Source organism: Trichophyton benhamiae (assembly GCF_000151125.1).
Source record: "Trichophyton benhamiae CBS 112371 chromosome Unknown contig01293.0, whole genome shotgun sequence".
NCBI lineage: Eukaryota > Fungi > Ascomycota > Eurotiomycetes > Onygenales > Arthrodermataceae > Trichophyton > Trichophyton benhamiae.
Genome location: NW_003315113.1, coordinates 2093880 through 2108575, shown reverse-complemented (window position 1 = coordinate 2108575; position 14696 = coordinate 2093880). Strand labels below are relative to the sequence as shown.

Genomic DNA, 14696 nt, shown 5'->3' with positions numbered 1-14696 from the left:
GTTTTCTTGACCTCTTAAGGCTTCAATCGTCGTTGTATTAATCGGGTATTTCCATTCCATCACTTTCCCCCATCCTGGCCTAAGTTAGTATGTTCTCCGTAAAATGTGAATATTTATTCAAGGAGAAAAGCAACTTACCCCAGTAAGCACATTTTCTACCAAGGAACTTCCCAACAAACGGGACTAAGACCATTGTCAATAGCATTTCGAGCTGATGGAGACTTTCTCTCCATTCTGCTTCCGCATCGGATTCCTCGTCACTGTCTACCGAGAGGTCGCGGTCGAGGAATGAATCGGATCCTGGCGAGGATGGGAGCGACGCTACGTCGTCTTCCGAGTCAGATGTAGTCCTTGACGTGAAAGTGAAGACAGAGGAAGAGAGGGAGCTTGGTTCGAAGGTTGGTGTAGAGAGCGACATGTCTGGGTGGTAGTAGGGAGGCCTGGCTGTTGCTCTAATGTGCTCCCACGTCGGCCAGGCGTTCAGCGTCTCTATCGCTAGACACGTTTCATCAGAGGTTGTGATACCGCCTTATCTATACACACACGCCCACTGAAACCGTCAGCTCTTTGGGCTGTCTTTTGCTCGTTGTGTTATGTTGTCATGTCACTCTTCTAAAAAACATTCAGCGCGCCGCAGCAGCAACAGCGTTAATTAGTCATCTACCACGTGACTGCTAGTTCCAAAAGGTTCCTCACTCTTTGGCTCGCCACCGAAACCGCCTGAACAAAATATTATTTCGGCTGCAGTGACCAAAAAAAAAAAAAACCATCGAGGTATAAAACGCACTTCACGTATTCTCCTGCTTTCTGTGCAAGGACCCATCAAGAGACTTGGTCCTAGAGTGAATCTAGCTATAAAGAGCATCGGGCTATCCATCATGGCTGATACTGTACGTCATTTGAAATTTGCCTTGCCCACAATCCCCCTCCCCCCAAAAAAATAAAATAAAATCCCCGCTAAGATTGAATATAAAACTCCTTCACCATCACATATAACTGGAGACTAACAGAACAACCTCGTTCGCTTGAATAGGAGATTACTCTTCCAGAACGGAAACATCGAAAATCAGTTGCCTTCAGTGAGGGTGCAACCGTCATGGACGCAAACGGTACCATTTCCGAGGCCAATCATGCTGAGGACAAGACCACTGCTGAGAAGCACACCGCTGGTACATTTGCGCCCTGTTGCATTCTGATAGACGTTTTGTCTCCCATTTTTCCACCCATGAGCTAACCGATTTACTTATGGAATGTAGTGTCGCCTGACCAGGAAGCTAACGAGATGACCGATATGTTCAAGGGCTTAACGAAGAAGAAGAAGTCAAAAAAGTCCAAGGATACAGAGGCCACAGCGGACGGCGAAGATGGCGGTGCGGCGGATGCTGAATTCGATCCTTCTACCATAAAGAAAAAAAAAAAGAAGTCATCAAAGAAAACCACCGAGGGCGACTTCGAGGCCAAGCTCGCTCAGGCTGGCCTAGCAGAGGAGGCTGCATCGGAAGAGACACAGTCACCAGAACAGATTATCGAGGCTCTTGAGAGCGGAACTGGGATTTGGGCCCACGATGCTACCCAACCTATCAATTATTCACTACTAGTGACTCGTTTCTTCAATCTTATCCATAGCCATCACCCTGACCTTCTCGCTAGCGGCTCGAAATCGTACAAGATCCCGCCACCACAATGTCTGCGTGAAGGAAACCGACGAACCATTTTTGCCAACATTCCCGACATCTGCAAGAGGATGAAGCGATCTGACGATCACGTTATGCAGTTTTTGTTTGCAGAATTGGGAACAAGCGGTAGTGTTGATGGCAGTAGACGCTTGGTGATAAAGGGTCGGTTTCAACAGAAACAGATTGAGAACGTGCTCAGAAGATATATTGGTACGTAGTGGTTTTTGAAACCCCATTGACTGGTCTCTGAAACGTCACTAATCTTATTGTCGGTCTAGTTGAATATGTTACCTGCAAGACATGTAGGAGCCCGGACACGGAACTGAGCAAGGGAGAAAACCGCCTTTACTTCGTCACCTGCAACTCATGTGGAAGTCGACGAAGTGTTACTGCGATCAAAACTGGTTTCCGTGGACAGGTTGGAAAGCGCAAAAAGCAATAAGGAAGCATTTACCATTCTCCGTCTACTGGTGGACTTTATGTTTGCCATATCTAACGAGTGACTCGACAATCCCACCCGTCCAGTTGCTTATTTCCTCGGACAACCATCTGGTGGCCGGGTTTTTATTTTATTTTATTTCATTTTTTTTTATCAGTTCTCCATGTGTTTATCTCTGCTTCGTATGGAGGCGCTCGGTTTCAAATTGCAACTGTGAACAGAATATTCTACTCGCTCTTTCTGGCTGACGGGCTTCCTGGGACAGCGGACGGACCCGTAGATGGGTGGATGTGAAAGGACACTTCATCTTAAATAGCGTAATTTAGAAGGATGAGCCATTCTCTTACGGCTAATTATAGGCTATTTTTCGCAGTGTGAAAGAAATCATTATACTTGAATCAAGAAATGCTAGCTCAGCCCCGTCCAACTCACTCCCCCCGAGCAACAGTCGGCTATTTGACGACCGCTTGTTCAGGCACCGCCACCACCAGCAGCACCGTTCGCAACCATCCAAGAAGCAAAAGCAGAGGGATTTCTCGTTTGCAAGTAGATCGTTCCAGGGCCCGTGAATTTGCAAACGAGACCTTCCCCAGAGCTGAGATTGGACAATACCCCACCAGAAGCGACGCGTTCCATAACATACTTGCAGTTCCACGATACAAGATGGCCGTTGTCAACAATGTACTTTTCGCCATCGACCAGCTACACGTTTGATTTATATTGTCAGCCCTTGAGGCCCTTTTGCTGAAGCGGAAGGGAAAACAGAGGAAAAACGTACATCTTTTCTTATGATCGCACCGAAACTCTGGACAAAGAGTATCCCCGTTCCGCTTATCTTATAGACAAACAGGCCCTCTCCGGAGAAGAACGCTTTGCTGAGGCCCTGATTTTTATAGTCCTTGACTACTCCTTGAGTGCATGCAAGGAATGCGTCTTTACCGACCGACCATTGTTCTTGTCCGTTAAGCCTCAGGATAGAGATATCACCTAGCATTGAGGGTGCTAGGAGTAGTTCACCAGGTCCAGTGAACGTTGACGAGGACATTTCCCCGCCAGCAAGCATTTTTTTCATGGAGAATTTGATGGAGCCTTTCAGAGACACAGTAGGGGACATGGCAATCATGGCACCTGTGGAAGTTGAGAAGACTTAGGACCAAGGGTCTACTATAATTCAACGAAAACGGTGGCCCCTCGTACCTGGTTTTGCTGTCAATGGGCATCCCATTGCTAACTGGATAGTGAGAACCGAATTCGTGTCGCGGTGACTGATGCGGTAGCTCCCGCCATTGAATGTACCAACGTCGTCTGCAGTGGTAGCTTGAGCTCCAACGAACTGCCCCGGGGGTGGGGCTCCAGGCACATTCTCGACCTTGACGGGAGGAGGAGGAGATTGAACCGGTGGAGTGTGGGCTACCGGAGGAGGGGATCCAGCGTTAGGGGGTGGGGGGAAATGGGCGCCGCCGCCTTGAGGCGGAGGAGGGTAGCTATACGGCACTTGTTGCTGCGGCTGCGGCTGCTGCTGCTGGGGAGGAGGCAGCTGTTGTTGATATCCTCCAGGTCCCGGGGGAGGAGGGTAAAAGCCTCCTTGCGCAGGGGGATGCTGTCCCTGGAATGCCATTTCTTGTCCGGGTTGCGATGGGATATCTGACCAGACCTGCTGTCGGGGCCCAGTCGGCTAGTTACGTTTTGGGATAGGGTAAGGACAAGTAACGCCAGAGAGGGAGAAGACAGCGGATCGAGGTGCCCAACTACCTTTATATGCTCCCAGGAGCACGCAAGTACATACGAGAGCGTTAGCGCCAGAGCGGGTTGTCATCTGGGCTAGCAAGGGGCTGAAGTGCTTGAGCTTTTGGCTACCCTAACAAAGCAACGAGCAAATCATACATCGACATTCCAGACGATCTATCAAGGGGATGCTCGCTGCAAGCTCTTACCTCTGGCCCCTATACCAGGCTGGCCCTCACCATCCAGGGACTCATGCGCAAAACGGGCCAGCCAATTCTCTTATCTGCCTGGATAAAGCCGTTAGTTAACCAACTATTGCGTTAACCAGCTAAGTTACTCATGGCCACTACCGAGCCACGCTGAGCCACGGACGAGGGGTTGGATGCGCCAGCTGAAGGACCGACCCTTTGAATACGATGACACGAAGGACAGGAGGGCCCAGCTTACGAGCGGGCGCACTCTAGTTATAACTAATAATAATAATAATAATAATAATGATAATGATAATAATAACGATAATAATAATGGTTGTCCGACTCAAAAGGACCTGGGCCCTGTCGTACCTGGAAGGCAGTGCAAAGTGGCCAAAGGCCCAGGAACAAAGCAGGATGGAGATTTTGGCTCGGTAACCGACTGGCCTTCCGTTCGGTTAACCAACCAACCAACTGGGGAGTCAACCAGATAACTAACTAGTTTATTTGGCTCGGGTTGCTTAACTGAGCCTCAACACCGGCCATGGTGAACGGGTTTGCCGACGAGCAGGGAGGAGTCAAACCGGCTCAGTGCGATATATATATATATATATATATATCTGTCTGAATAAGTGAACTAATGTAGTATTTAACTAACAACTTACCCAGACAAGGGGCCCTGGAGTCATCGAAATGAAAAAAAAGGACCTCTGGTAGGCTGCCTTGTCGACTCGCGACCAGCTATCAAATCGGCCGAGGGGCGAATCAGGCGAATCTTGGCCGATAACAGCCAACTAGTTAGCCAGCTGGGTGGTTTGTTAGTTATTTTGGTTATTCTATTTGATTTTTTTTTTTTTTTTCAAATTTCTTTTTACGTGCATATAAAAACGCTGTAAAAAGTCCCGCTGCTGCTGCCCATGCTCGCCCCTTTTCCATCTTTCACCGTTGACGCCCGTGTATTTTCTCACGACAGATGCACCTGAGAATGGACGCTGGGCGTCGCAGGTTTTTCAATTTCCGGGGGCTGCCAGCTGAGCTACGAGACGAGATTTTGTTTCTTGTCTTGTTCACAAAGGGGAGAAGCTCTTCCATTCTGTATCGCCGCGCAGGCAACATACACGAGCCTGTATATCCAGACGAACATGAGCCGATAGATATCCAATTGACTCGGACTGCTACCCATGATTCTTGTGCTTTGTCCATTCTTCGAACATGCCGGCAGCTTCGGGATGAGGCAGAGCGAGTCATGTACTCAAATGTCACCTTTGGCATCTTATTCAGACACTCAATCACGACGTTTCTGGATAGACTATCCACGAGACAGCGCAGATTGGTTCGTCGTATACAAGTTGAACTGCACTCCCCCAGCACTTACCTCTGGCAGGTCGCTCCCTGCGAGTGGAGGAATGTAATGGATCTGGTCTTCCGCGACTGCAGCTCGCTCCGGATGCTTCACTTCAAGCTCCCGAATCATCCTGTTGAGAGGGCAAGACTGCTACAAGTCTTCACAATTGGCAGATACCAGACAACTAATGTTCCCCTGAGGCTCCCCGGTGGGATCGTGTTCACTTTGGATGACGGCAAGCCGTTGCCGAAGGATGACGAGCTTGCCAGAGCGATTGCTGGCCAGTTAGGGCTCGCATCCGATAGCAGCCAGGGATCTGCAGAACGGCCAGGGCAGTTCCCGTTCCTGCGTCTCCCCGTACAGGTGCAACGGCGCATATTGCGATATGCTCTCATCCCCCCATTCCAGGTCATACATCCGTGTCTCTCACCGATAACCGATGGCACGTCCCTAAATATTCTCCCACTTCTTCTAACATGCAAAGAAATCTACCGGAAAGCGGAGGCGATCCTTTATCAAGAAGCGGTTTTTACGTCGTGTTCCCCGCGGTACGAGAAGGCCATGCGGAGATTTTTATATAATCGGACAGATCGCCAGCTCCAGCTCATGCGGCAGTTCTTTTGCCATAGCATGGATCGCTGGCTTGATAGACGCATTGATAAGTTTATCCGGTCGCGCAGCCCAGACATTGAAGATCTTCGGCGTAGGATAGAAAATGGTGAATTCCAACACCCGTGTCTTATATGACCTATGAATGAATGAATGAATGAATGGCTGGATGGATGGATGGATGAATGGACGAATGGACGAATGGATGAATGGCTGCCTGAGAAACATATAGCGTGGCGGAAACAATAATGGACCTTACCTTACGATGGGCGTGATTGTTTTTGATGTGGAATACTACCCCGTAGTTAGTTATACATTCGCCGGAGATGCTAGGCTTTTGAGTAGCGACGAGGACGAGGCTCACCACGGCACTTAAACGCCCAGACCTGCAGACGCCGACGTTATGAGTGCTCCGTACAAGGGCCAAAACGCCTCTCAGATTCTCAGCAGTCGTTCCGGCGTTCTTAGATAACTCGTAACTTGCTCGAGCGCTTCCAAGACTCGCAGAAGCTCCAGACAGACAGACAGACAGACATCACGCAGCCGTGGCTATGACTGCCTAGTTAACTGGCTCGTTAACTAGTTATTCCGTGGCGCCACTCTTCTTGCTCTCACTATCCCCAGGCAGCGGCTGGCGCTTATAGCGGAGTGACACTGATTCCAAACTAGGTCTTCGTCGTCGTCGTCGTCGTCGTCGTCGTCGTCGTTGTCGTCGTTGTCGTTGTTGACTGCCCAGGTCCTGATATGATAACTAAACGGGCTGTTTCGAGCAGCGCATGACTAATTATAAGTTACCTCGGTGGCAAAACAACAACAACACAACAAACCGCGAGAATCGCTTCGTTTCTTTTTCTGTTCCTTTTTCCCAGACGCAAAACGACGAGCCGTCAGCATCATAAATAATCCAGCGATCCAAGCCGCCTCTTCAGCTCGATGGAGATCCCCAGAGCGCGAGGGAGAGACGCTCTTTTCAGCCGTCGTTGTCTCGGATCCTGGGCTTGTCCTTCTGTCGCCAGCGTGGTTCACTCTTGGCCCTTCTCCTCCCTCTGCTCCGGAGTAACTAGTTGGCCAGTCAAGAGCGCCTTGCCTGGCTGCCATTGACTTTGGCGCCGCGCCCGCTGCGAAGCTGCCAGCAAGTCTCTCGGCCTGTAGCGGCAGGCTGGAGCTTTCGACCACCACGGAGTATCGAGAGAAGAGAGCTGGCTGACTCTTGAGCGCTCCTTATGGGATGCAAAGTGCTGCTGCTGCTGCTGCTGCTGTCGACAAGATATTCTTGCTCAAAAGGGGGCCCGTTGCCCTCGCACTGATTGATATTCCCGAATTCTGGGACTGCCTGCCGAACCCGGTATGAATATATATCTATGGATTACTCTATATATATATATATATATATACACACACTAACGGCGAAGATAGAAGCTGCTTCAATATCCTACATACTCCACAGGATCTAGGCCCTCATATGCTTGCCTAGATATATGCTGGTCTAGATGCATCTGCCAGAGCCTCCTGTCCATCTCCCCCTTGCCCCCTTGCCACCCATATCTGGAAGAGCGTGGCCTTGAATCTTGGAGCTGTACATCCCCTAGTCCGCCTTTGTCAATCTCTCCTAGCGCATGCCCCCTCCCTCACTGCAGTATCAACATACAAAAGTCCTTGCTTAGTCTCTCGTTTTCATCTATTCCCATGCTATGGTGTATTGTCATTTGATGCAGTGAATCCGTTCTTGTATCCTTTGACAGCGTCCATTACCACCCTTTTACCATTTCCCCTCCCCCTTCTCTCTTCTGCCTCTATTTCGATAATATACTTAAGTACCCGACCTATCTCGAGGAACACGTGTCGGTGACTGGGCAAAGGCACTCATATCAAACAGAACTTCGCACCTGGTTAACCGATACACCTGCCACTGTGACACGCAGCAATGGCTCCCCAGGAAGAACTTGATGGCCCAGATTCCATATCCGAGGGCGATTTGGAAGTAAGTGAGACTCCCCTCTCTAGAATTGTTACCATATTCTAATAATCACCTGCGAAGTTTTATCGAGATGCACTAGAATTCCCCTATGAACTCGATGATTCTATCCAGCGGCCTTTGTCCTCTCGTTCCGTCGTCAGGACCCCAAGCTCTAAATACGGAGATAAAACTATCATCAAGACACTCGATGATGTAACACCACAACCCCGGGTCCTGGAAGAAGGAGTGAATGAAGTCAGCCACGATGTCAATAACACAAATACAAGCGGACCCAGCGAGCTGCCTAAAGAGGAAGATTTGGCCGACCAACGATCAATCAGCTCCCGGATTTGTGTATCTCCTTCGTGGTCTAGAGCTGCTGACAAAAAACGAAAAAAAAAGACCAAAAACGACAGGAACAGGACCAACGAGACTTGGAACGAAAACTAGAGCACGAGTCGAAGAAACAGCATAGTGGAACCTCTCGGAGAGAACCAAGGAAGCTGACCAAGCGGCCTCCACCAGCTACTTCTAGCAGGGCCTCCAGCGCCAATAGTCGTATGCAGCGCCCGTCAACTGCATCTTCTTTTAGGTCGTTCTGGTCAAACAGATCCTCCAGAGCCAGCTCAATTCAGGGATCTGACACTGATGGCCGGAAGCGGCTTTCTTTTCTGGGCTCTTTGAAAATGGCGCAAAAAGGCGGAGGAGCTTGGCGTCCGCGGATGTGGTCGAAGAAATTCAAAGCCAAGGATGCTGTGCCACAGAGAGGCCATGTATCTGATTCCGAAGCACAGCCGGAACGTGCTCCAAGGCATTCTTTACACACTGTCAAGAAACATGGGGACCTCCGTTCTGTAGCCAGGTCACACTCCAATGAGGATGCTGATGACCAGAATTCGAGTCCGGCTGTTCAAGCCAAGAAGCCAGGCCACTCCCCTGAGGGTTTCCCTGAATGCCACGATGGCAAGGCTGACGCTCATGAACCAATATTACAGGGAAGACCGTTCCAACCTGGGAATGGCCAGTCAGCCCAGAAAGGTCAGGGCCAGAGCTCTCCATCATTCAAAGGAGTTGTTATCGGGCCCAGCAGTAAGAAGAAATGGTCGGCCCGTGCCCCTATCGCAAATAACATCGAATCACCAGGTCCAATCTCCCCGTCAAGGATACCGTTTTCTTCCTCGTTCAAAAGCCCTGTGGCCGAGACCCGGACAGACGATATCGGCAGCGCTTCCATGGATCAATCGTTTTTTGTCAAGATTCCAAAAACCCCAACTCATGATTTCGACAGGTCTAGAGAAAATGCTGGCCAAACACCTAAGAAGGAAGAACAGGTGTCGCTTCAACCGCGGTCTCCCAATATATCTAAGAAAATCAACCGCAATCCTGATTTTCGTGCCTCTCCAAAAGCTGATGCCAAGAAGCCTACGGAGTTGTTTGAGGTTGTAGACCTTCCCCGTGACAATGACCCAGTAGCGGAGTCGAATAACGAGCCTGATATCCATGATAAACCTACAACTGAGGAACAAGATCCCTCCTGCACTTCCGATACAGCCGTTATTGTCGATGGCATGCCCGCAGCTAGTTCAGATTTCAATAATTACGACAACAAACCAAAGACGACCGTTAATTTCAGCCGAACAGCGCGGTTGCGGCCATCTCCGCTATCAGGGCCTCCTCTCTTCAGTCCAGAACCCAAGGGTTCAGCAACGAGCAACGGCGATACTGATCCAATTTGTGCTGGAATTGCAGTTCAGCCAATGGTCACTTTCCCAACCGGACAAGGACACCAACTTGTTGCAGAATCAATTCCTGCTGGAACCCGTCAACTTTCTCTTGACCGTTTTCTGAGACCTGGTAGGGCAAAGAAGGCATCCATAAATGAGATAGATACCCCTCCTGCTAAGCAAGCAGTGCTTGATTTTAATGCAGAAACCACAAATGATACGAACGGTCCAGGTAAAGGTCACTCAGAGGGTCAGACTTCTACAAATGTGGCATCCAAGTCTGATGGCAAGTCAAAAGTCATTGACAGCGCACAAGGCGGCGCCCTCTCGCTTGGGAATGGCGAGCAGAAATTAGCTACTAATGATGGTAATACGGCAAGGCCACACCGTAATTCGATTGATATCATCAATAAGTTACGTCCGTCACTGGGCAAGACCGAGGCGAAGCTAAAAAAAAAGCGACCAATTTCGGCTGAGGTCAACTCGATCTCCACCTCGGTTGAGAAACCGCCGTCTAGTCACCCCAGTAGTCCAGTTGCTCCAAATTCTCCTCTTCCTTCCCCTGAAAACACAAGTCCGGGCCATCCTTCTTCCCCTGCTAGCATATCAGCTCTTAGGAGTATGAAAGAAGAAGGAAATAGCTACTTTACTAAGCCAGTAGGCAAGCCATGGCTTGGGTCGGATCATATTTCAAGCTCTTCTAGCTTGCTTGGATTTTCCAGTGTGAGCCCCGGCTCATCCAGAGGCAGCCGCCCTACTAATTCAGGTCAGCGTATTGCGAAGATGTTTGTAATATGCTGCAAATGCAAGTTCTGGCATGATATGCCGTCAGATGCCTACGCTAAACTTGCGTTCCCTACTGTTGCTGCATTGAAGAATAAATTGATAACAGGGCCTACCCAAAGCTCTCGACATTCGGAGGAAGATGGAGGTGCAGGATGGCCAAGTATTTCGGAGCCGTCCAGTCCACAGCCAAATAAGATGGACGATGAGACTAGGGCCAGCGCCAATTTGATAGGCACTGGAAGTCATGGTAGTAGGCAAAGCACAAACACGATGAACAGTGGCAAAATATCCCCTCCATCTGCCTTCTCCCGCTTCTCATTCCTCAACCAGTCGGTCATTAAATGCTGTTGGTGTGAGCACAGAATGTCCCGAACATGCTGTGCAGGGTGGACCGCGCTTGTTCAGCTACGGGAGCGTCACCACTAAGTAGCTCCTGAGAAAAAATATTCTCTGAGCAAGGAAATTGCTTTTCCTTTATTAGTGATTCAATTACGATATATTTGATCAACTACATAACTGACGGAAGAAGAAAACTGAAAAGAGAGTATCACCCTTAACGACCCTGATGATAACTAACCCACCTCCTAATAACGCGTTACTCATCTCTATGGAGCTCGGTACTTTTTTTCTTTTATCTCTCTTTGATATCCACTTCATGATGAAATGATGATGGGCGGAATTGATTTTAATTGTTTAGAACTGCTTTGGATCTTATTATGTTTTTAGTCGGCGCGGATTTATTGCTATGCATTTTGATTTCGGGCTTTTCCGCTTGTATTGACTATTTTGAGTCCTCTACTGATAACCTGAATTTAATAACGTGATATAGAGCTGTCCCGAAACGGTCCCATTTCCTGTCTGTTTCGCTGGTTATTACTATAGTCAAATATATTTAAAATATACAGTCTGAAATCAAATGAAGCCGATTCAGCCGTTGATTTCAATAAGTAGTTAAACATCTCGACGCCTGAAAATAGTATAAGGTTCAATTTTATATAACCCCGCGACCATAAATAGAGCAAGAACGAACCGTAGATAGAAGCTAACTGGAAAAAAGGACAAGTGAAGAAGATATAAAATCTTGAGTCGTAAGGAATGAAAGGATGTGAAGTTATGTCACAAAGGAGCGATATTATCAAGCATTTATGGTCGTCTGATTCGGCTGAAGTGATTAATGATAGGAGCGGATTCAATCAAACCTGCGTAGTATTGTAGTAGCGCCGCAGGATAACGGAGCTTTGAGAGTAACATCGCTGCAAGGGGGTATCAAGGTATTCAAGAATCATATTAAGACAGAGTTATCACGCATCAGGCGTGCAAATAGATGCATTGATGGCTGCGTGAACGTCCTGCTTTCTAAAGCCGGGGGCTCTTCCGAGGCAAGTTGATCGACTTGCTAGTTCTAATTGTAGAAGCAAGGTAAGCTACGTGAACACACGGAATAGAGTGAAAATAAGATCAGGTGAAGATAGCAAATATCTATTCAACTCACGAGTGGTAAATTTCTCAACATCCAAAATCACAGTTCGTGGTCTGTGAGTTACAGTGCTGATATTTACAGTTTGGTCGATAGTGGGTGTTGGAGGTAGGAACTGAGAATCAAGCCCCAGTGATCGCATATTGGACGAGCTGCTACTGGGACTGAGATAATCGCCGCGGTGTTTCAAAGGCGGGTATGAGGCTTCGATGGACGAAGTTGCATCTTGGGCATTTGGTTGTGAGCGAGGGGGATGGGTGAGTTTATTAGAAGCTAGGAGCTTGCGAGAATTCGCAACGAGGGAGATGGGAATTTCGATGAAGGTAGAAAGACTGCCCAGGTGGATGCCTTTTGTTTTCAGATACCCTTCCACATCGTGGCAATCAAACCAAGTGCCCCCGAGTCCCATTTTCTCAATAAATTCTTGCACGGTACTGAACTTCTCACTCTCCCCCACCTGAGAGAGGAGCGTTCCAAGGACACGGTCCAGGGATTGCATATTCGGAGGAAACATATTATTTCCAAGACCATCTCTTCGAGGATAATGCATTCCTGCACCCCCAAGACAGAAGTGTGGTTTTTCTATGAACTCCAGTGGCTCGTTTGCAGTTCTTTGTAGCAAGGTGGTGAACGAGTTATGTAGATGGCTTCTCATAGTAAGGTAGAATGTGAGCCTGAATTTGTGGGTCAAGCGCTCCGGTCGTGTACCAGGGTTTGTCAGTAGAGTGTAGCCATATTCGAGTGAGCGGCGGTGGAGGCGACGAGCAAAGCTGGACTCTTGATGGCTATACGTAATTGGTAGGTCGCGACTGAAAAGGTATCCACCACTAGAGCAAGGAGAAGGGATAGGGCAATTGGACAATCCAGTTCCTTCGAAAGCAGGAATGCTGACTGGAGGGATGTTGATAGAGGTTATAGCATCATTTGTCGTGGGGCCATAAAACTGGGTAGTATCGGTAGGGATAGTATTCATATACAAGAGGTTATTGTCGTCCTTCAATGGCAAGGGTTCGGTGTTGAAATACCCCAATTTGTCAGGAACGTTCTGGCACGATTCATCACTGGCATAAGTGTCTGTGGGATTATTCAAAACAACACGGCCGGCGTTTTCTGCAGCGGTCGTCGGCACTGGTAACTCGTCCAAGTCACTTGTAGGACTCTTACCACCCTCTGAGACCTCGGGGGTCAAGGACATGACCCGTCTTGTCGTCCTTTCCAACTGTTGTGCCAGCCTTGGATATGCCGATAGAGCACCGCTTCTCACAGCTTCGTCGTTGAAAGCTAGGAATGCTTCCCTCATCTCTTGCATGTTTGCTTCTAGCTCTGTAACACGCTGGGTTAGAGATGAGATTGCGGTTTCCTTTCGCATTCTGTATGCACGTTGAGCAAGCCTTATTTGAGTCCGACGGCGCTGTTGAATGGCGTTAGCAGGTAGCCATCTAGTTTTGACGCAAAGATTTTATCTGACTTACTTCGGCAGCCGTTCTATCGGGACAGTCTACCCTTGGACGTCCACGTTTCTTGGTCTCGTTTGACATTGACGCGGCGCCAGTCTCCCTCCCACCTTTCTTGTGTATATTTACCCTTGTTGACACACTTTTCTGCTTCTGCCGACCAGTGCCAGTGGCATTTTCCTTGTCTTTACTGTCCCCGACAAGCAGTTTTCTCCCTGGCTCGTCGTAATTTGGGTACATCATCAAACCACCCATCAGCAAGGGATTATCCTCGGCTGAAAGTCCAGTAGTAGGAAACGGCGCATGCGGTACATCTTGGAACGACATTGTAGAGAGAATGTCAAAGCTGCGGTTTGAAGATGGAACAGAAAACATGGCCATTGCGATTGTGTCTGGGGCGTGCCCACTATCAGGGCTGAACAAAGCAACCAGGGTATATAAAGTATCCGGCTCCTTCGCCTGAAAAAGGGCTCGACGGTTCACTCAGGCCAGAAACTTTAGGGCGCAAGGTGAAGAAAAAGAAAACTGAAGGGGGAAAAAAAGAGAGATAATCCTTTCTCCGATCAGGGTCTCGTTGGAGGTTGGAGTTGAAGCGTTGCTGCTGGTGGTGTGGAGAGGCTGAAGCATGAGGGCTCAGCTGGAGCAAGATAGGAGGACCGATCGGTGCGGAAGGGGATCGAGAAACTCTCAGCAACGAGCTAACTAGCTAACTAGCTGGCTGGCTGGCTCCTCCAAGCGTCTCGCGCAGATATAATGGACAAAATAAATGCTGCCGGCACCGGGCGCTGACCAGGGATGGCACGTACGGGTCAAGCTGTTGAGTGATGATGACTTGCATCTGTCGTGAGGGAGGAGGCAGATAGATGGCGGGTCTGCGGCCTCCCTTTGAGGGCGAGCAGAGCTGAATACGAAGAGCCCAGCGGCTGCACCCTCTGCAGACACGCTGGCTGTTCGCTGGCCTGGCTGCTCGCTGACTAGCCAGCGGCCCCTCCACGTCGTTTCCGTCTCGCAGGGACTGGGGGGCGCGCAAAACCGGCTGGCTCTCTGGGCCTCTGTCGCTGGGGACGGACGGGGGGGCGAAGGTGTCGTTAAACGAACCGCCCACACGCGATGTCTCTCTCTCTCTCTCTGTCTCTGTCTATGCTGTCCTCTCTCACTCGCTCTCTCTTTCTCTTTCTCTCTCCCTCTCTATCTCTCTCTAGCTCTTCGCTTGCTTTCTGGAGAGACAAGACGCCACCCCGGCCGCCAGCGCTGTCCGTCGATCCGTGGGAGAAAAAGCACTCCCCTCTTCCCTCGACGTCGTGCATGCGGCT

The 14696-nt window shown here is 49.3% G+C and overlaps 4 protein-coding genes across 4 annotated transcripts; 2 read left to right on the top strand and 2 right to left on the bottom strand.

The window, feature by feature from the left end:
- Nucleotides 1–1096: 1096 nt before the first annotated feature.
- On the top strand, nucleotides 1097–2118 carry ARB_04709 (uncharacterized protein; the record flags this gene model as incomplete). Its single annotated transcript, XM_003017779.1, has 3 exons — nucleotides 1097–1169; nucleotides 1257–1886; nucleotides 1955–2118. 3 exons carry the CDS (start codon nucleotides 1097–1099, stop codon nucleotides 2116–2118), a joined length of 867 nt encoding a protein of 288 aa, XP_003017825.1.
- Nucleotides 2119–2586: 468 nt separating this feature from the next.
- Nucleotides 2587–3733, bottom strand: ARB_04708 (uncharacterized protein; the record flags this gene model as incomplete). The annotated part of the gene is made up of 3 exons (XM_003017778.1): nucleotides 2587–2817; nucleotides 2894–3243; nucleotides 3313–3733. 3 exons carry the CDS (start codon nucleotides 3731–3733, stop codon nucleotides 2587–2589), a joined length of 1002 nt encoding a protein of 333 aa, XP_003017824.1.
- A 4176-nt stretch (nucleotides 3734–7909) lies between these two features.
- On the top strand, nucleotides 7910–10878 carry ARB_04707 (conserved serine-rich protein; the record flags this gene model as incomplete). The annotated part of the gene is made up of 3 exons (XM_003017777.1): nucleotides 7910–7966; nucleotides 8024–8294; nucleotides 8345–10878. The coding sequence occupies 3 exons, from the start codon at nucleotides 7910–7912 to the stop codon at nucleotides 10876–10878; spliced, it is 2862 nt and encodes a 953-aa protein (XP_003017823.1).
- Nucleotides 10879–11876: 998 nt separating this feature from the next.
- Nucleotides 11877–14690, bottom strand: ARB_04706 (bZIP transcription factor, putative; the record flags this gene model as incomplete). The annotated part of the gene is made up of 5 exons (XM_003017776.1): nucleotides 11877–13340; nucleotides 13402–13842; nucleotides 13880–14001; nucleotides 14190–14357; nucleotides 14489–14690. 5 exons carry the CDS (start codon nucleotides 14688–14690, stop codon nucleotides 11877–11879), a joined length of 2397 nt encoding a protein of 798 aa, XP_003017822.1.
- Nucleotides 14691–14696: the final 6 nt, after the last annotated feature.